General features: G+C 37.1%; 1 protein-coding gene across 4 annotated transcripts in view; it reads left to right on the top strand.

Moving 5' to 3' along the window:
* Window positions 1-22,518, top strand: part of Pou2f1 (POU class 2 homeobox 1) — a 145,909-nt gene that overhangs the window by 69,964 nt on the left and 53,427 nt on the right. For all 4 annotated transcript variants that reach the window (XM_090340530.1, XM_090340529.1, XM_090340528.1 and 1 more), the window contains exon 2: window positions 3,824-3,889. In XM_090340530.1, coding sequence (XP_090196656.1) covers window positions 3,824-3,889 — 66 coding nt within the window. The remainder of the gene's footprint in view (window positions 1-3,823; window positions 3,890-22,518) is intronic.

The following is a 22,518-nucleotide window of genomic DNA, read 5'->3' as shown; positions in this document are numbered from 1 at the left end:
TCACGCGCATACTGATTAAGCTTCATTATGGAAACTGCCAGCTGCAATCTTTGTTTCTATTTTATTACAAAAAGGGGAACTTTTCATGCTTCAGTTGCCTTGACAATGTCAGTCCTTGCTGGTAGGAGAGACTAAAACTCCTCTGAGCAACTGAAGTTTCCTTATTCAGTTGAAGATTGCTATGGTGTAACTGAAGTTGTATTTTGCGTCTCTAGTTAATTCACTTTCCACTTCCTCCACCCTGTTCTGTAAAGAACAAAGTACAGATTTGTTAGAAACAGATTTGTTAGTACCTTCATATCCCTACCCCAAACTGCTACCTGTTTCTTTCCTACTTTGGACTGTCTGCACCTCTGCAAGATTTCACAGCAATGCTGGACTGCAGTGACTATGTTCTAGGTGGGTACCAGCACAGTTCTTTTCTTAGAAGCTTTAATATGGAAATAGTGGGTGTGGGATTGACTATGCGTAAGTGCTTAATCACGTATGCAACCAGTGGGGAGAGTGGGTTGAACAGGGAAGGAGGGAAGCATTTGCAAAGCACAAGCATACTTGAGCTTGCTGTAGGTTCCTCCCTAGGACTAGCTCTGGTTCAGAACGTGTTTATTTTCAATAAATACTGTGGATTTAGAATTTAGCTTGAGTGGGGGGCCTTTCTGTGTTTTGGAAATTTCTGTGAAAATTTTTTTTCATGTAGTTCTAAAAGCATTTTAAATTAGAACCAAGATATAAACCATACCTAAGTAATATGTGCATATTAATAAATACTTTGCATATCCAATGAGAGTGTTTCACAAAAAAATTTCAGTGAAAAATAAGTGGAAATGGGGTGAAGAATTGTTTACATGAATATTAATACAGAAGGTGATTGCTGTGCTTTCTGTGCTAGATCTGTACTGGATTATTGTTTTCAAATTTTATGTAAGATTATCCCTACTTTTTATTTCTTAAAACCAGTTTTGTTCCTTATATTCTTGGGAAGCCTGTTTTTAGAGTTTTACCTGTAGAACAGCAAGTCTCAGGAGAAAGATGTTCTACTCAAATACTTAAGCTATGTCTAGTGACTGAGATTTAAAATAGATTATTAAGGTACATTGATACTCTAAAATATGGTGGCCATATTTGGTGTGGAGTTTCACCTATCTGCCTGCACAATAACTGAAACCTTTTTCAGGATAATGGGGAAAATAGGTGATATGCACTCTAGTAACTGGGAGATTTTAAGTTAAAAACTTTTGCAAGTGATTTTTTTATTCCTGTATTTTATTTTCCCTACTTGAAAACTGAGGCTCTTTCTAACACCTTAACAGTTGTCAAGGATAAAGTAAATTAATACTTCAGGAAATGATTGAATTCATAGCAGAAAACATGGCCTAAGTCATCTCTATAAAAAGCACTACCTAAATGGTACATGGCACAAGCTACAAGTTGATGTCAAGAGTTGAGTCAAATTGCAACTTTAAACTGAGTATCAAACTTATTACATTTAGTAGAAATGTTCTAGCATTAGTTTCAGAGTTAGATTGAAAATCATCATCATTGTTGTACAGTTAATCAGAATCTTACTGTTAATTCTTTTTAAAAATGATTTATTGTATTATTAAGGTGTTATACTGAGAAATTACCATTCCATAAGTCAGGTAATGTGAGTACATTTCTTTTTTTTGAACAATGTCACCCGTTCCTTTGCTTTCTTTATTCTCCCTCCCCCCCAGTACTTGTCCACAACTTACATAGCTCATTTTCCACATAGTGTATATTGATAGCATTCTCTTTTTGTGTATTTGATGTAATTTCATTAAATACATTTAAAGCTCTAGACCGTTCAGTAGGATAGCCTTAGGATATTAACATGAAATACCTGTGACATAAATTTCAATTTATAGATGCAGAAATCAAGATATATGAACCATACAAGGTCATGCTCTTTGACTTGTTGCAAGTTACTTTTTTGTTTCTCTGGTGCCTATGTGTGGGGATATTGTTACCTCTTATGAATGTTGCTGGTTTATTATTTTTCCTCTTTTACTTTAAAACTGTATATGGTTAATGATGTATTCTATTAATTTCTATTCTGCTCTTTGTTAGCTTTAGTAAGATTTTGGTTAAGTCATTCAGAAAGCTAATTTTCTCTAAGTTGTACACCTGTTCCTTTCAAACCTTACTATGCTTTCAGATGATATTTAAATTTTTCTGGACAGTGGGTGAGGGAATTTATAGAGTTGGCCTCATTTATGACCACAAACACAAATTTTAAGGCTTTGAATATCTGAGGAACAAACTAAACATGTGACAAAACTGTCAAGCCCAGAGGATATGAATCACTTATAAAGGCTTTTACTATATTACAAAACTGTTATTGAGCTTTTACATTTGAAATTAATGAATTTTCTTTTTCCCGTCCCTTATATGCATGTGGATAATGCAACTATGGACAGTATGATTTAGATTCTGATGACTGCTTTTATTGCTGACTTAAAACTTCCTTGCATATAACAAAATTTGCTTTTTGGTCAGGAAGTCAGGTACAACATTGTTTTAGGTATTTGTTCTCTACAAATAACTAATTTAAAATTTTTAACTCAGTAAAAAGGAAAAGGCCAAACCTTTTGATCATAAAGTTATTGAGTTATAAGTAACTTAAGTTTAAGTTTACAGTAGATACAGAATCAAGCATATATTTCATGTTTATTCTGTTTTCACCCCTAAAAGGTGGAGGTAGAGGAAGAACAGTGTTACTTGTGTTTTATTTCACTTATTTTTTGGGTTATCTAGGTTAGCTTGGTGATCTTAGTATAGTATGGTGATCACCTACTGTAGCAACAACTCTTGATTAAATAGATAAAATAAGAAGTAAATCCAAGTTAATGAATTCATTTGGGATATAAAGATAAAATATTTTTAACTGGGTGTGATTGTGTCAACATTCTCATGTTGACTTGTTTGGTTTGGTTAAGAGGGGGAGTTAAAATAGAGGTATTATTTTTAGATATTTTCTTTTAGCCTACTTTGTTATTTTGTTATAATGAATATTTTACAGAAAATCCTTCATTTGGGAATAACACTTCTTACCTTTTGAGGTCCATCCCCCTCCCCAGTTTTATTTCTCTAGTATATTTTATACTTAGTTTTAATGCATTTATTTCTAACTTATCAGCTATGTCTGTGTGTCCTATATGTTACTTTTTTGTTTTATTATTTTTAGGTAGTTGTACAAAGGAGTTTCCACTTATCAAAACAGCTTATGAATACAATATATTTTGATCAGTGTCACTTCTTTCAACATTCTCACACATCCCTCCCAACCCATCCCCTGCCCTCTATTTTCTTTTATTTGCCAGTCCTGGGGCTTGAACTCAGGGCCTTGGCACTGTCCTTGGATACATTTTGCTCAAGGCTAGTGCACTGCTACTTGAGCCACAGCGCCCCTTCCAGCCTTTTCTGTGTATATGATACTAAGAATTGAACCTAGGCTTCATGCATGCTAGGCAAGCACTCTACCACTAGGCTACACTCCTGGTCCTTGCCCTCTGTTTTCTTAATTTAATATATATTTTTTACTTTGAGTTCTGTATTTCTTAAGAGAATCCTATATTTTTTTTAGAAAGATACCTTTATTTGTACCTACCTTCAAAATCCAAGATCCTGAATTTTAAGGTAATAGTATATTATAATTTGTAACATATTAGCCGAACATAGATATACCATCTCTTTGAACTGTATGACTATAACATTAGTTAATCCTTTCCTCAGCCAGTTTTACCCCTTTAACCTCGTCTTCAACTTCAGTGTTTTAAACTGTATCCACTTTGACTTATTGTAGACTCAAGAATGAATAATCCGTCAGAAACCAGTAAACCATCTATGGAGAGTGGAGATAACAGCACAGGTAAGAGAAAGTTTTCTAATCCAGATTTTTAATTAAATCTAATAGATTTATTAATGGAAAGAGGAAACTTTCCATTTAACTTGAGCATATTACTTGGCAGATGGAGAGCAACTTGCTTATATTATGTGGTCAAATATGATTTTGTACATGCAGGAGCTGAGATTGTATTTATTTAATAACACATAACTTTCTTCTGTAGATTGCCTCTTTTTCTGCTTCCTCTAACAGAAACTAGTGTAGTTATGGGAATAGTTCTTTGGGTCAGTATAATAAACTTGTTCCCATCATAGAACATGATTGGTCCCAAAGGGTGACTTGGGAAGTCAGACTTGGCACTTTGTTAGACTTATTTTTTTCTATCACCAGCAGTGGCAGTTGATTTTCTCTTTTCTCCACAAAAAGAATTTTTTAAAAACTTTTTGTGAGAGTAACTAATATCAAGCATCCTGTGAAGCATAGTAGCTCCATCCTGTTTGTCGACAGTGTTTGTTGATGTGGCAAATTTACAGATTTTTATCTTATAGACCTTTACTAAGAGTGACATAAACTTTGTCAATTTCTTAAATATTAAGGATCTGAAACTGGAATGTATCTCAGTGGCATAGTGTTTGTTTTCCAAGTACAACATCCTGTATTCAATCTCCAATACCAAAAAAAGAAAAGAAAAAAAAGTACAGTAAAAAATAATGAAATATTAAGGATCTAGCAATGTATTCTTAGTACCTCCTACTGATGTCAGTTTGTTAGTTTAGAAATACAGAATATAAGCCAGGCGCAGTGGCTCACACCATAATCCTAGCTACTCAGGAGGCTGAGATCTGAGAATTGTGGTTCAAAGCCAGCCCTGGCACTACAAAGCCATGAGAATAGTATCTCCAATTAATCACTAGAAAACTGGAAGTAGGGCTGGGGCTCAAGAGGTAGGGCGATAGCCCTGAGTTGAAGAGCTCAGGGACAGCACCCAGGTTTAGAGTTCAAGCCCTATGACCCACAATAAAAAGGGGGTGGGATACAGAATACATTAGAGTTCTAGATTGCATACTGTTGTGTTTGATATATTAGGAATAAATTATAACTTGTTTAAATAATTACATCCCTGTGTAACTTTTGGTTTAAAAAACAATGAACCCCATTGCAGCACTATTTACCATAGCAAAGATAGGGAACCAACCCAGATGTCCCTCAGTTGATGAGTGGATCAACAAGATGTGGTATTTATACACAATGGAATTCTATGCTGCTGTCAGAAAAAACAGCATCGCCCCATTTGTAAGGAAATGGAAAGATTTAGAAAAAATCATATTAAATGAAGTAAGCCAGTCTCAAAGGAACATAGGCCCAATAGTCTCCCTCATTTGTCATTATCAGTAGAGATCTTGGGCTCTCCCAGCAGAGATTTACAATAGAACAAAATCTAGAGACATTAGGCCAAATAGTATGACACTAAATGTAAGGACCTCCAGGAGAAGGAAACAAAAGCCATATAATGAGTAACTGTTGTCCTTAATGTACTATGTTATCTCTCATCTCTTTTGCTGTCCCTTGGTTATCTCATATTGTTACAGTATTTCTCTTTATTATCTGATATATTTTATATGTGCTTAATTGGTTATTTGAAATTGGATAGGGAAGGGGGGAAAACAAGATGAGGGATGGGGGTGGAGGGGAGGGAAATGAGGACCAAGACATGAGAAAGGGTGTCAATGTATGTGAAGAAATGCACCTTCTATCTGGCGAATATTATGTAACCCTTCTATTAATTACAATAAAAATATATGAAAAAAACCCAATGAACCTATAAACTGCCATTTTTTAATTTGTTATGTTTTTGATTAGTTTATGAAAATAATTTAATGGAAGAGAACTGTAAGCTTATAATAAAATTGAAGCCTCATATTTTCCAGACTCAGAACACTGGGATGCTAATGATTATAGTATTTTTTATATGTGTGAGATTTTAAGGAGAATGATATTATAAACATATTTAAGATAGCATAAATTACTTCTTTGCCTCCGACCAGATTTATTTAAGCCAGATCTGATAGTTCTTTTTTGTTAAGTTCCTTCATAAGTTCACAGAAAACCTAAGTTCAGATTTGCTTATTCAGTATGTAAAATACTGTAATTTGGAGTTATTAGATTTAGTGAAAGCCCCTAATTTTCAAGGAGTTAAACAATTCATTCAAACAAAAGAGACACACATAACTAATTCTGGATGGGTGATGGTAAATACTTCAAGAGCTAAATCAGAGAAATTTTGTGCTCTTAAGTAGGTATTCTTTGAGGAAGTTTGAATCTATTTATAGAACAAGTGAAGTACCAAAAAAAGTAGAACCAAAGTAGAAGAGAAAGGCTTAGGATTAAAATGTATAAAGTATAAAAGGTTATTTTATATATATATATATCCCTATCATCAAAGTTAGGAAGCAGAAGGAAGATTAACTTGTCTCTAGTGTGCAAGGTAGCTACTATATTCAATAAGATCATTAAAATAAAAACATTTCCTCAGTATTGTATTTTGCATTTAGAGCACTGTTGGCTTGTACCTATATTCTAGTTCATGGGAGACTGAGAACAGAAGGATTGCTTTTTATGGCCAGCCTGGGCAGAAAAGTTTATGAAGACCTACCCATTCTTAACCCATAGCAGGGTATAGTGGTGCATGCCTATGACTTTAGCTCTGTGGGATATTACTAGTAGTAGGATTATGGCTTCAGAATTGCTGAGGCAGAAAAATCTGGGAGACTCCACCTCAATATAAGAAGCTGGACATGGTTGCATGTGTCTGTCATCACAACTATGACTAGAAACTTCAAAGAGGTAGCTCAAGCCAGAACAGAAAGCAAGACCCTTCTCAAAAAAAGTGTAAAATAGTGTTCAATAGTAGCTCAAGTGGTAGAACACCTGCCTAGGAAACACAAAGACCCTGAGTGAAAATCTCAGGAGAGAGGAACAAAAGAAAGACAAAAAGAAATTTATCTTACAGGAAAAAATGTGTGAAAATATAATGTATCAGAAATGGAGATTCATAAAAAGTGTACATGAAGCCACAGGAATTCAGTTTAGAGAGAAATTATTTCTATTTGGATCATGGAAGAATTTGGAAGGTAGAAGTTAGACTGTCACTGAAGATTCTAGAGAAAGTTGATGTGATGATGGGCATATTCTTTAGCATGAAGACGGTTGTTTTAAATATCTCTAAATTCCTTTGGAATGCCTCTAGCTCTTTCATCATTTAGCTAACTTCAGAGCTAATACTCTTGCTCTTCAGACTTTAATGTAGCCACTAATTTACTACAATTATTTTTATAATAAATAAAGGTAATCTTGAGAGCTTTTAAATATAAAATCTTTAATTTGAGTTTTTCTACTTAACTTTGTTTTGAGGGGGATGATTGTGTTAGGACTTGAATTCAGGGCTTTGCACTCTTGCTTAGCTTTGTCGTTCACGGCTGGTACTCTTAACACATACCTCTGCTTTTGGATTTTTATTGGTTGATGGAGGTGATAATCTTCCAGATTTGTCTGTCTAGGCTAAATTGGAACCATAATTCTTAGATCTCAGTTTCCTGAGCATCAAAGATTATAAATATTGATCACTGTTGCCTCATTAAACTTACTTTCTTTTTAAGAAGTAAACTTGTGTTGATTCATTGAATGTGTAGTTAGTTGTCATTTTTATTACCTGAACTACTGTATCTAAAACTGTTCTATCCTGTCTTTTTTCACTTCCTTTTTTTCCTCCAATAATATAAACATTTGCGTGACAAATTAAAAATCCAAACAATCGGGGCTCGGAGTTTGGCCTAGTGGTAAAGTGCTTGCCTAGCATGCACAAAGACCCAGGTTTGATTCCTCAGTACCACACACATAGAAAAAAGCCAGAAGTGGTGCTGTGGCGCAAGTGGTAGAGCCCTAGCCTTGAGAAAATCCAGGGACAGTGCTCAGGCCCTGAGCTAATGCCCAGGACTGGCAAAAAGAAAAAAAAAATCCAAACAATCTAATGTCCATTTACAAAGTAGCATTTTGCAATATCACTATGAGAAGTTCCTAGTAATGAACAATGTATTCATTTTGCATTGTTCACTAGAGCCATCACTGGTATTAGTCACAAAGTGATAACTAGACATTTTCTTCAACATGCACAGAAAAACTAGGCCACCAGTGAAATAGCATGCTATTCTTCATAGTAATTTAAAAACTTTTAAGTAGTTTAAGATCCACTTAGAAACATTTCCAGATAAAATACCAGCATTTTGGGCCTGGAATTTGGCCTAGTGGTAGAGTGCATGCCTAGCACTTGGTACCACATACATAGAAAAAAAGCCAGAAGTGGTGCTGCATGCATCTCAAGTGGTAGAGCTCTACCTTGAGAAAGTCCAAGGACAGTGCTCAGGCCCTGAGCTCAAGCCCAGGACTGGCCAGAAAAAAAAAATAAAGGTGCTGGGATTTAACTCAAGGCCTCATGCATATTAGAACAGACAGGCATGCTTGAGCCATACCTTCAGCTAGTTTTTTACATTTGTCATTTTTTAGGTAAGGTCTCACTTTATGTCTAGACTGCAAATCTACTTATGCTTCCTCTATAGCTAGTCTAACAACATGTGCCACTTTTTCAAGGTTTTTTGTTTTTTGGGGTTTTTTTTTTTGCCTGTGGTGTTCTCAATCATAAAGAACAGTAATATCTTGATCCCTACCTTTCAAATAGCCAGAATTATAGGGTTGTGCCTTGATGCCCCATTAGATTATCTTATTTTGAATTTAGATTTATCTAAGGATTAGTTTTGATCCTTTTCTCTTTCATTATTTTTTTTTCCCTAGCAGTACTGAGGCTTGAATTCAGGGCTTTAAACATGCTAGTTGGGTATTCTAACTATTCTTTTTGCTGTGATTACTTTTGAGAGAGAATCTTCCACACCATTGGAAGGATGGGCAAGTGAAGAGGGTGAACTCATATTCTGTCCAATAGAGCGGCCAGTGGTGGCCAGTAGCTGAAATTGGCTGTTTAAAAGTTTAAATTGCATAAAATTAAGAATGGCATTCTTTAGTTACAGGTAGCAACATGTTTAGTGCTTAGTTGCCATGTACAGTTAGAAAGTATCCTAGAAAGTTGTTTTGAACAGTGCTTAAGGACATTAAGCAAGAACTATAGAGATGAGAAGTAAACCAGACAGCTGAGCACCAGTGGCTCACACTTGTCTTTTTTTGTTGTTGTTTTTATTTAAGTAATTGTACAAAAGGGTTTCAATTCAGCCCATCAGTTTTTAAGTACAATACATTTTGAACAATATTACCCTATCCATCATGCCATCATCTTAGCTACTTAGGGAGCTGAAATCTCAGGATCTCAGTTTAAAGCCAGGCCAAATAGAAGAACCCAGAGTACTCAGTTATTTGCAATAACTACTATAAAGTAAAGAAAAAGTAAAGAAAAAGTGTAAAAGGACATCAGAGGAGCCTTCCATCTAAATAATATAGTTCTTTATATACTAATATAGAGGAGCAGGGCAAAGAAAGGATAGGTCATTGCGGAATTAAAAGTTCTTTTGGGGGCCGGGAGTTTGGCCTTGTGGTAGAGTGCTTGCTTAGCATGCCTGAAGACCCGGGTTCGATTCCTCGGTACCACATACATAGAACAAAACCGGAAATGGTGCTGAGGCTCAAGTGGTAGAGCTCTAGCCTTGAGAAAGTCCAAGGACAGTGCTCAGGCCCTGAGCTCGAGCCCAGGACTGCCCCCCCCCAAAAAAAAAGTTCTTTTGGAAAGGGAAAATCTTGGATTTCTAAGTACTATGGATGAAAAAGTCTCTTTTGGTCTCTCCCTCTCCTTTCTTCCTCTCTTTCTCTCCCTCTTCTACCCACTCTCTCCCTCCCTCTCTTCTTCCCTCCTCTCTCCCTTTCTCCTAGTACTGGTGCTTGAACTAAGGACTTCTCACTTGCTTGGCAGGAAGGGGACAATTCATGGGAAGAATCCATCTTAACCAGGCTGGGCATGGTGGAGCATGTTTGTTATCCCAGCCATGCTGGGAAGCACAAAGAGGATTTCAGTCTAGACTAGCTTACACATAAAGCAAGACCTCATGTTTTTTTTCCATATATTTTAATTGTAATTGTAATTAATAGAAGGGTTACATTATATTCACCAGATAGAAGGTGCATTGCTTCACAAACATTGATGCCCTTTCTCATGTCTTGGTCCCCATTTCCCTACCCCTACCCCTCATCTTGTTTTCCCCCCTTGCCTATCCTATTTTCAAATAACCAAATAAGCATATATACAATATATCAGATAACAAGGCGAAATATTGTAACAATATGAGATAACCAAGGGACAGCAAAAGAGATGAGAGATAACATAGTACATTAAGGACAACCATCACTCATTATATAGCTTTTGTTTCTATATCCTGGAGGTCCTTTCATTTAGCGTCAACTATATGGACAAGGCCTTATCTTGAAAATAAAAAATGAAAAAACCAAGGCTGCTAGTGCATTCAAAGCACAAGGCTTGAAATCAAACCCTAATACCTCCAAAACAAAAAGAGAGGAAAACAAGAAAAGGCAATTTAAAAACATATATAATATTTATTTTGGAAGTAAAGTATATACAGTGCATTTGCTTTAGAAATCTCACATACATAGTAATTATCCCTCCTGCATCATTAATTTTGGTTATGCTTCTTGCTTTTGTAGTGGCATAGAATCTGTTTGTTGCTGTAAATGATTCTTTTTCTAGATTTCCATTATTTCAGATTCTTCTTATTTTATGGTGGCTCAAATGGAAGAAACCACCTCCACACACTGAAAAATGAGCAATAACTAAGTTTTCCTGGAAGATCATTTACTCTTGTGTATGTCTCGCAGTTATTTTGACTTTCTGTGAACTTTCTGTGAATTGGAGCTTGCTTATCATGGTGATGGAGTGATAAGCATAAATACTGACACTATCTTCTATAAAATATCTAAAATGTAACCAATTCGTTAATTTGATGTTGACTATATTTTTACTGATAAATAAAAATCTGTGAATAGGGCCCAGGAGTTTGGCCTAGTGGTAGAGTGCTTGCCTAGCATGCACGAAGACCCAAGTTCGATTCCTTGGTACCACATACATTGGAAAGCTGAAGGTGGTGCTGTGGCTCAAGTGATAGAGCTCTGGCCTTCAGGAAAAAGCCCAAGGACAGTGCTCAGGCCCTTAGATCAAGCCCAGGACTGGCAAAAAACAAACAAAAAATCTGTGAATAATGTACTTGTCTTGATTATTAGGTAAGTTTAATGGAAGTGCTAGGACATAATGATATTTTTTATTATAGGTCGAAATGTAGTATGGTAGCATCTAAAAAAATAGCTGCTAAATGGATTGAAAGTATGAATTTTATGTTCCAAAATCTCTCAGAGATTATTCTTATTTTTGGAACAGAATCCAACAGAAGTACATTTCATATTACTTGGCCTATAAGAGATTATAAACAGCCAGTTAGATAGGTGAGGCTTGCTTCTATAGCTAAGTGAATCAATAGGACAATAACTGTTAGACCTGGCATAAACATTTCAAGGTGGTTCTGCATTATAACACATATCCATTCCTTTTTATATCTATGTAACGATCTCTTATATGTGTGTACCACAGTTTACTCATTTTTTGTGGGTAGATACTTGGGTTGTGTCCACTTTTTGATTATTGTAAGTAATACTGTAATGAATGTTTATATGCATGGACTTGTTCAATATATGTTTTGTTAATTTCTTTGTTTTTATATTATTTTTCATTTTATGTTTATGTACTAGGGTTTGAAATCAGGGATTTGCACTCAACAAAAAAGTATTGTACCATTTGAGCCATTCCCTGAGTTCCACTTTTAATTCTTTGAGGCATATATCCAGCATTAAAGTGGCTGGATCATGTATTAAGTACAGGGTGAACTTTTTAAAAGAACCACCCCACCATTTTCCATGACTGGCCATTTTAATTTCCACGTCAGTGTACTAGAATTCATCCATTACTATCTCTGACAACACTTTTTTTCCTTTTTAAAAAATTATATCCATTCTAGGGGCCGGGAGTTTGGCTTAGTGGTAGAGTGCTTGTCTAGCATGCATGAAGGACTGGGTTTAATTCCTTGGTACCACATACATAGAAAAAAGCTGGAAGTGGTGCTGTTGCTCAAGTGGTACAGCTTTTAGCCTTGAGAAAAGTCCAAGGACAGTGCTTTTGCCCCACGATTGGCCAAAATATATGTGTGTGTGTGTGTGTGTGTGTGTGTGTGTGTATCCATTTTAGCCAGATGCCATTGGTTCACACCTATAATCCTAGCTACTCAGGAGGCTGAGATCTGAGGATAACAGTTCAAAGCCAGCCCAGGCACAAAGGTCCATGGGACTCATCTTTAATTAACCACCAGAAAAGTGGAAGTGGCACTGTGGCTTAAGTGGTTGAGTGCTAGTCTTAAACTGAAGAACACAAGGACAGTTCCAAGGCCCAGAGTTCAAGCCCAACAATTGGCCAAAAAAAAAAAAAATATATATATATATATATATACATATATATATATCTCTATATATATGTATTTATATATATCCATTCTAGTGGGTTAGATAATATATATAAAAAGTAGCAAATCTTAATTTTTCCCAGGAAAAGTATTAGAAATTTTTCTTAATGGTTTTTCAAGGCATCTCCTTCTATATGATCAAAATGTCTTATAATGAAACAAAAAGTGGCTCACAGCTGGGCACTGTGGCTTATGTCTATAATCCTCGCTACTCAGGAGGCTGAGATTTGAGTATTGAGGTTCAGTGCTAGCCCTGGCACTAAAGAACATGAGACTCTCCAATTAATCACTAGAAAACAGGAAGTGGGGTTGTGGCTCAAGGGGTAGGGCGGTAACAGCAGGGCGGTAACAACACCCAGGCCCAGAGTTCAAGCCCCATGACCCACCAAAAAAAAAAAAAAAGAGTGGTTCATAATAAAACGTGTTTACATCTGAGCCATTAGATGGTTCAATACCCTGGTCGTGGTGGTTCATGAATCATCTGTTGCCCCTCTTGCCCCTTCTATATTTTTAAACCTTTTCTCCCTTAGACACATTAAATCTCATAAAGTCCATTATGTCTTTCTTAGAGCAAATACTACACTCTGTTTTGATTGAGGACAGTGCCAGTACCACTTACTTTTGTTGGTAATCTTTTTTGTAATAATTGTCTTTTGTGTCATTTATTTTCCCTAGCACTCATAACCTAACTGTAAACTCTCTGTGGTGTGGAAACATGATTTTGTAACCCTAAGAACTATCTCCACATCTAAAATTGTTAGGATTCTTGGAGTTTACTTTTTAACTTGAGCATAGTATCTTCCACTTTCAGTAGAATTGTTTGACATTTTCTTTCCCTTCCCAATTTATGTAGCTCATTTCATCTCATAGTCTTAAGGTTCAACTGAAATGTTACTTTTAGGAAGTTTCCCTAATTTCCCTGTCCTCTTTAAAGTTCTCCTTAAATGTTTTGGTAATACTTGTGTATATCTGTTGTATTTTCTACATTGTGTATATATTTTTATGAAATTAAACCAAAACCACGAACTATGTACCTTGAGCAGACTCTACACCCTCTTTCCTTTCTTCTCCCACAATGTTTATTTTCTTTTTTATTGTTGGGATAATGTATAGAGGGGTTATAGTTACATTCGTCAGGTAATGAGTATATTAATTCTCAAACCTTGATAACCCCTTCTTCTGTTTTTGTTCACCTTTTCCTCCCTCCCACTCCATCCCGTCATCTTGTTTTCCCCCTTCCCTTCCATTTTTCAAATAAAAAAGTAAACATATATACAATATACCAGATACAGTAAGCATGTGAGATTAACTATAAATGGGGAAAAAAAAAGAGATAAGAAATAACTTCATGTTAAGCCAGACTCAAAGGAACATAGGCTCAATAGTCTCCCTCATTTGTCATAATCAGTAGAAACCTTGGGCTCTCCTAGCAGAGATTTACAATAGAACAAAATCTAGAGACATAAGACCAAACAGTATGACACTAAATGTAAGGACCTCCAGGAGAAGGAAACAAAAGCCATATAATGAGTGACTGTTTTCCTTAATGTACTATGTTATCTCTCATCTCTTTTGCCATCCCTTGGTTATCTCATGTTGTTACAATATTTCACCTTGTTATCTGATATATTTTATATGTGCTTAATTGGTTATTTGAAATTGGATAAGGAAGGGAGGAAATCAAGATGATCGGGGGGGGGGGGGGAGTGGGAGGGAAATGGGGACCATATCATGAGAAAGGGTATCAATGTTTGTGAAGTTATGCACCTCCCATCTGGTGAATATAATGTAACCCTTCTATTAATCACAATAAGAAAAATGAAAAAAAAAGAAATAACTTCATGTAGAACATTAAGAACAACAATCACAAAGATAAATATCTTGTTTCCATAACATATGGAAGCATTTATTTTCAATACCCAAATATTTTTCTTTATTATTTCCTAATGCTATGATTTTTATCTCTTCTTCACAACTCTGTTTTAGCACTTATATTAGTGCCTGCCACATATAGATGTCAAAAGTATTTAATGGATATATAGATTTGAAACTATGATTTCACTGTGTTCTCTCTTATAAGCTCAGAATATAGAATTTCTGAAATATCAGGGCTCAGTAAATATTTATTGAATGAATCTTTTTTCTATATGCTATTCTTATTTGGTTTTGCTTTTTGTAACTAATAATTATATAATGGAATCACTTCAGCAGCTAAGAATTGACTAGACCTAGAAATAGCATTCTTCCCAACCAGAAAGATTTTTTGAACTTGTTAAAGTTTACTTCTACAAAAGGAGATGTCAAAATACCATTATATTTTTAAAAATTAAAATCATTAACTGGGCGCAGTGGCTCACGCCTGTAATCCTAACTACTCAGGAGGCTGAGATCTGAAAGCCCGGGCACAAAAGGACCTGAGACTCTTATCTCCATTAATCTCTAGAAAATGGGAAGTGGGGCTTGGCTCATCTGTAGGGCTATAGCCTTGAGCAGAAGAGCTCAGGGACAGCGCCCTGAGTTCAAACCCTGTGACACACACACATACACACACACACACACACACACACACAAATTAAAATCATTGCAAATACTATAAGTACTTTGTACAACTATCATAGCTTTATTTCGTTTCTGAACTGGGAGACCTACAGGTACTTGATAGTTTTCAGTGCTGATACAATTAACTTTTGGGCTATTATATTCTATTCTCTAGAATATACATGATTTAATACTTTGTGACTTAAAAGAGTTTATTTTTACAGAAATTGGAAAATAGAATTGTGTGTAGAATTTTGGTGGACTCAGAAAAATTTTGGTTCTAGAAAATTTTTTAGTATTAATATCCAAATGTTCTTCCTCCTTCTTTTCTGAACCTCATCTTCTTTCAGCCCTGATGATGCATTTACTGTATCTTGAGCATAATTCTCTAATGGTGCACAATAGTTTTCTTCCTAGTTTGTGGTTATGATTGACCATGTAATAATACACAATCCTCTCCCTCCCTAGCCCCCTCTTGCAGGTGCAACCAAGAGTCTTGTACATGCTAGTCAAGCACTCTTACCACTGAGCTACATTTATCCAACCTTTAAAACATTTGCTTTGTAGATCTAGTCTAACCTCTAACTCCATCTTTCTTCCTCTAAGTCCCAACAATTAGGATTACAGGTTTCCACTAGCACAAGTATGAACTCTTATTTTCATTACCTAACTATATATGTGTAGGTCATCCTGTAATTCTTATTTGTAAGAAACTGTAAGAAAAAAACATGAGTAATGATATCTCTGGATTTCTGAAGAAGTGGTGTATACTGTGTGAGAAGTGAACTATATAACTTATGGGCAGGGTCAGGAGGGAGAATGTACAGGTAATATGCTCATTAACATAAAATGGTAACCCCTCTGTACCTTAATAACAAAATTATATTAATAAAAATGTGTGTTTTCTTTTTATGCTTATGTTAAGGAAACCTCAAATAGCCCTTGGGTTCATGACATATACAAAGCTAAAATTAGTCATTTAGACTAAGCATAGTGGCTCATGCATATGAATACCAGCTATTCAGGAAGTAGAGATAGGGTGGGAGAATCAAAGTTCAAGGACAGCCTGGGCAAAAAGGGAGAATAAGATAGAATGCCTTTTATCTCAGCTTTAGGAAAACAGAGATGGAATGGTTTTTGTCTAAAGGCTGCCTTGTCAAAAACATAACATTCAATGTGAAAAATAACCAATGCAATGTAGAGTCTGGGACATATCTCCAGTGGTACAGAGTGCCTGCTCAGTGAGCCCAGGCCCTAAAATTAAATCTCATTACCGCTCAAAGAAATAAGGAAGTTAACACTTAGGAATCTTGCTTGTATTCTCATAATTGGTCTGCTCTGGGTCTGTGTATGTATGCAAGTATGAGCATGGAACTATGGGATGTCCAAATTATAGAAATTGAGGTTTAGAACTGTATCTATTTGTTGGGATTATTTTTATAGGTTTTTGTGCTCTGTTGTGTTTTTATTCAATACAAAGTATTATGGCTTCCCCCCCCCAAATGTATCAATTTGAAGACAATATATTATATCTCCTAGAAAATATTTGAGTGATAGGATGCTATAGCTTTAAAGAAAATAGTCTTATTCCAAAATCACATCATGCTATACATATATTTAAACAGCCTTGGTGAGGCATTTCAAAAAATTATAGCTCTTGAGAGTAAGAAGATGGTGCCAAAACAATAGGGACCCAGCCTAGCTCTCTCCCAAAAAAGAGTTGAATTGCAGGAGCCAACCATCCTAAGAAATCAACTACTACAAATTTACAAAGCAACAGAGAACTATTCGAACAGGGGAAAAAAAAAACAGATCAAGCTTATAATCAATGCTTTCAAAGAATTAGAAACTAGAAGACCCCCTCCTCTACTCCTCACCACGGAGCTGCAAAACCAGCACCAGCGGTGCCAGGGCCAGGAAACCCTGAATTCCAGCAAGCTGCGGAATCCAGACACAGGAATCTCACACAGCCTGGGCTCGAGCCAGCATAGGCAGCAAATGAGACCAGAGTGAAGGCAAATGACCCTTTAACACCACAGAGCTGCTCACAGCCAGACCCCCGATGAGTAAATAGCCCACTAGGATCCAGCCAACCCCTTCAGGAGAGCAGAGCTGGTGGCAAGCTAAGAACTTAACCCAGACCCCTCTCACTCCCACCCAAGAAGGACAGACAAACAGGTTGGGAAGACAAGGAAATCCAAGCCCTGCCCCACCTCCCAACAGCCCCTCCCCCAGGCCATTGAGACTGGAGACTGACTGGGCACCAGGGCCCAGCATCCCAACAGCGGGTGTGGGGGCGTGCCTGCTCACACCAGCCCCACAGCCCCCTCCATTAGGCCATCAAGACTAGAGACTGACAGCACTAAGACCTGCATTCCAACAGCAGGCTTGTACTCACATCTGCCTGACAGCCCCCTCTCCCAGGCCACTGAGACTGGAGACTGATGGGTGCTAAGACCCAGCATCCCAACAGTGGGTGGGGGGTGTGTGTGTGTGTGTGTGTGTGTGTGTGTGTGTGTGTGTGTGTGTAAGTAAGCCAAAACCTAATGGGGCGCTCTACTGCTAGAAGCCTCTGGCAAGTCAGCACCAGAAGGGCTACCAAACTGAGACACAGAAAAATGCACAGCCAATAACGGCCCTGTGTTTCCAGTGGAAATCAGGGGTGCACTCTGCCCTACTTCAGAAAAACAGAAAGAGTGGGGATAGCAACCCCAAACCTCAGAGGGAAGACCAGCAAGGGCCAAGAGCACACTCTGAGAACCAGAAAGGCGCTGCTCTGCCCTGAGTGCACATCCTCAGCTGGGCCCAGCCTTTGGGAATTGGGCAGGCAAACTAGTACCATGTGGACTAACTAGCTGAGACCCAGCTGTGCAACTATACACAGCCTTTGGGAACTTGTGGGTACACTAGCAAAGGCTGCACACTCAGGCCCAGAAATCGGAAGTACAGTCCAACCCCACTACAGCAGTGCTATCTAAGACATGAGTGTGGGTGGGCACAGCCAGCAACTGTGTGCCTCCACTGGGAACCAGTGGGCATGTCAGCAATAGCCACTCCTACTGGGAATTGAGAACATGCCTGCCTCAGGGTGGAAAAACCAAAAGAGAGCACCTACTTCTGGCCATCTAGTGTATAGATAACCACAGCTGTGCTACCCAGCTGAAATCTAAGCATGCATACAAAAAGCAAGTGCCATTCGCCATTCGAGCAGGCGGGCATGCCAACAACAGCTACCCAATCATACCAGGAATCAGCAATAGATCCAAAGGTGCACATCAACAACTGGCCCCTGCTGCTGAGAACCTGGTGGACAAGCCGCAACAGCTGCTTGATCTAGCCAAATCCCCAATATTCACACACATAACTGGGAGCCACTGTTGGGGACCAGTAGTCACACCAGTAAAGGTGGTGTGCCCCTTCTGGAAACCAGCTGTATATTCCTCTTTTCCCCAGAAATACCAAAAGCACAAATCCATTCCTGGACCCACCTACCTGAAATCAGCAACGGAAATAACTGGGCTGAGAACCATACATATATACAGATACCCAGAGAGAACAACCAGCCCCAAAACCAGGACTGCCTCCTGTTGGCCACAGAGCAAACTACAGTATTGAGCAAGCCCTGAAGTTCTAATGCGGAAATCACATAGACAAATCACGAAATTTATAAATAACCAAGGTCCCATGCAAATCCCAAAAGGAAACAAGAGTAAAGAGATGAAAGAGAAGACACCATGCAAAGAGATGGCACCTGAAGTGAAGGGAGTCAAGACACCTCTCAACGAGATGATACTAGACCTGACCAAAGAAATAAAAACAGAAGTCCAAAAAGAATTCCAAGAATATAAGCAGGAAATTGCCAAGAAATTTCTCGATTTTAAAGGAGAAATGGAGAAAAAAATAGACAAAGTGTATACTTCCTTATATGGAAAGAGGAACACTCAGAGCAGACATGATGGGCTCAGTGTCCACAATGCAAACCAAAATGGAAGCCAGAGGCAATAGAATAACTGAGATGGAAAATAGAATATCAGGAACAGAAGCTAAAACAAAAGACCTGGAACAGAGTCATCAATCTGGAAAAATTGGTCTGAATTCACCAAAAAGAGGTCCAAGAATAGGCAGGCACAGCCAAGAAATCTAACTTTTGTATAATAGGAGATAAAGGGAGGAGTTTCAAATAAAGGGAATGCAATACTTATCAAGATTATAGCAGAGAACTTCCCCAGCCTCAAAAGGGAAAATCTCATACACGTTATAGAAGTCTTCACCGAATAAACAAGATCCCAGAAGGAACTCTTCCAGACACATCATAGTAAAAACATTAGACTTGAATGCTGCAAAAACAAAGAAAGAACTATACCACAATGGGAAAAAAATTAGAATCACTGCAGACCCCTCCATGCAAACCCTCAATGCAAGAAGAGCTTGGAAAATCCATGCCCTGAAGACCAAAAACTACGAATGATATATCCAGTGATATTAGCATTTACATTTGAGTGTGAAAAATTTTTCATTCCAACGAGAAATTAATATGGATTAATGCACCTTAAACCAGCATTACCACAAATATTAAATAAGAATAAAGAGAAGAACAACTGGAAATTCCATCAAGAACCTATCATTTATAGATCAGTAATTACAAAGAAGGGAAAAAAGAAACACAGAAGGAAAAAATAAATAATGACAAAGGGCACTAACCATTTCTCCATAATTACTCTAAGTGGGAATGGGCCAAACAACCCAATCAAAAGATGAAGAATAGCATATTGGCTTAGAAAACAAGACACATCAATTTGCTTTCTCCAAGAGACCCACCTCACTGCCAAAGACAGAAACAAAACTACAAGTGAAGGGATGGAAAAGAATTTTCCATTCCAACACATCATTCAAAAAAGCCAAAAGTAGCAACTTAACTTCTCAGTAAAATCAGAAAAGATGGCTACTACATATTAGTAAAGGGGTCAGTTCATAACCAGAATATTACAGTTATGAATATTTACTCCCCCAACATGAATATTTACTCACCTAAGTATTGAAGCAAACTCTCTTAGAGTTACAGGACAAGATAGACTCAAACACAGTCATAGTGGGAGATTTCAATACACCATGCACACCAAAGGAAAGATCAGCCAAGCAAAAGATAAGCAAAGAAACCTCTTTTGAGTTAAACAACAACATAGCCCAGCTGGGCTTAACAGACATATACAGAGTCTTGTGCCCAACAGCAAAACACTACATTTTTCTCAACAGCCCATAGAACATACTCCAAAATAGATCATATAATAGATCACGCAAAGATACTAAGCAGATACAAGAGGACTGATAAAATCCCCTGCATTCTGTCTGATCACGGTGGAATCAGACTAGTTCTAAACAACATAGTAAAGAGTAAAAACCACTCAAATACATGGAAGTTGAATAACACACTTCTGAAGAACTCCTGGGTTGCAGAACAGATCAAAGAAGAAATTGAAATTTTCTTACAATGCAATGGCAATCAAGATACATCACAAAGGAACTTATAGGACAAAGCAAAGGGGCAAATTTATTGAAGTAGGAGCCCATTTAAAAAAGACAGAAGAAACTCATGTAAACAGCCTAAACAAGCAATTAAAGCATCTAGAGGAATAAGAGAAGGTTAACTCTAAAACAACCAGAAGGACAGAAATAACAAAAATAAAATCAGAAATGTCAGATTGAAATAAGATCTACTATACATAAAATTAATAAATCAAAAAGTTGGTTCTTTGAACGAGTCAACAAAATCAACAGACCCGTGGCAAGATTAATCAGAAAAAAAGAGAAGGGAGACTCAAATAAACAAGATTAGAGATCCCATGGGAACAATCACAACTGATATTCAAATAATTCATTGTATTATGAATAAGTACTTCCAGGGCTTACATTCAAAGAAACTGGAAAATTTAGTAAAAATGGGTGATTTTTTTTTTAATAAACATAGGCTTCCCACATTGAAACAAGAAGAGATAAGTCAACTGACCAAACTGGTTTCATACAATGAGATAGCAGAAGCAATCAGAGACATGCCAACCAAAAGAACCCAGGCCCAGATTGGTGCAGACAGAGCCATCCCAAACTCATGAAGCCAGTATCATACTCATTCCCCAAACCAGGGAAACACCCAGCAAAAAAAGAGAACTATAGACCAGTTTCTCTGATGAACATAAATGCAAACCTCCTTAATAAAATACTAGCCAACAGAATCCAGAAACAAAAAATTATGTACTATGATCAAGTAGGCTTCATCCCACAGACACAAGTCTGGTTTACCATTGACAAATCAATTAATGTAATACATCATATCAATAGAGCTAAGGTTAAGAATCATATGATAATTTCTCTGGCCGCATAGAAGTCATTTGACAAAATACAACATCCATTTGTGTCAAAGAGAAAATAGGAAGAGGTACATTCTTTAAAAATAATTAAAGCCATATATGACAAACCTACAGCCAGTATCATACTAAAAGGAGAAAGACTAGAACCATTTACCTTAAAATTAGGAACAAGACAAATGCCCACTCTCTCTACTTCTCTTCAGTATATTGCTGGAACCCCTAGCCAGAGCAATAAGGCAAGAGAAGGACAATAAAGGGATCCACATAGGGAAAGAAGAAATTAAACTATCCCTATTCACAGATGACTTGATCCTATACCTGAACGACCCAATAAATTTTACTCCCAAACTCCTAGAACTAATAAATCACTTTGGCAAAGTGGCAGGATACAAAATCAGCATACAAAACTCAGTAGCCTTTCTATATGCCAATAATACGCAATGAGAAATCAAGAAAATGATTCCATTTGCAGTAGCCCCCCAAAGAATAAAACATTTAGGAATTAACCTAACCAAGGATATAAAGAATGTATTTAATGAAAACTATAAAAGCCTAAAAGAAATCAAAGAGGATGTCAGGAAATGGAAGGACATCCCATGCTCATGGATAGGGAAAAGTAACATAGAGAAAATGGCCAAACTGCCAAAATTGATATACAATTTCAGTGCAATCCCGATCCAAAGGGTCATATGGAACAACAAAAGATCTAGAATAGCCAAAGCAATTCTAAGCAAAAAGAGGAATGCAGGTGGTATTTCAATACCAGACTTCAAACTCTGCTATAGAGCCATAATAACAAAAACAGCTTGGTATTGGCACAAAAATTGACCATAATATCAGTGGAACAGAGTAGAAGATCCAGAAGTAAAACCTATAGTCAACTTATATACGACAAAGGAGCCAGAGTTATACAGTAGAATAAACACAGCCTCTTCAATCATAGGTGCTGGCAAAACTGGGCAGCCACATGCAGAAAACTAAAAATTGATCCCAGCCTGTCACCATGCACAAACATTAACTCAAAGCGGATCAAAGGCCTCAATATCAGACTTGAAACTGCTACACAATAGAATAGAAGAGACACTGGACCTCATAGGCACAGGCTAAAACTTACTATTCAGAGTCCCAGGGTCACTACAGATTGGAGAGAGAATAAATGGGACTACCTAAAAATAAAAAG

This window comes from Megascapheus bottae, chromosome 10, assembly GCF_031878675.1.
Source record: "Megascapheus bottae isolate mThoBot1 chromosome 10, mThoBot2.hap1, whole genome shotgun sequence".
Taxonomy (NCBI): domain Eukaryota; kingdom Metazoa; phylum Chordata; class Mammalia; order Rodentia; family Geomyidae; genus Megascapheus; species Megascapheus bottae.
The sequence above is the reverse complement of the archived record's forward strand: the minus strand, read 5'-3'. Positions and strand labels throughout refer to the sequence as shown.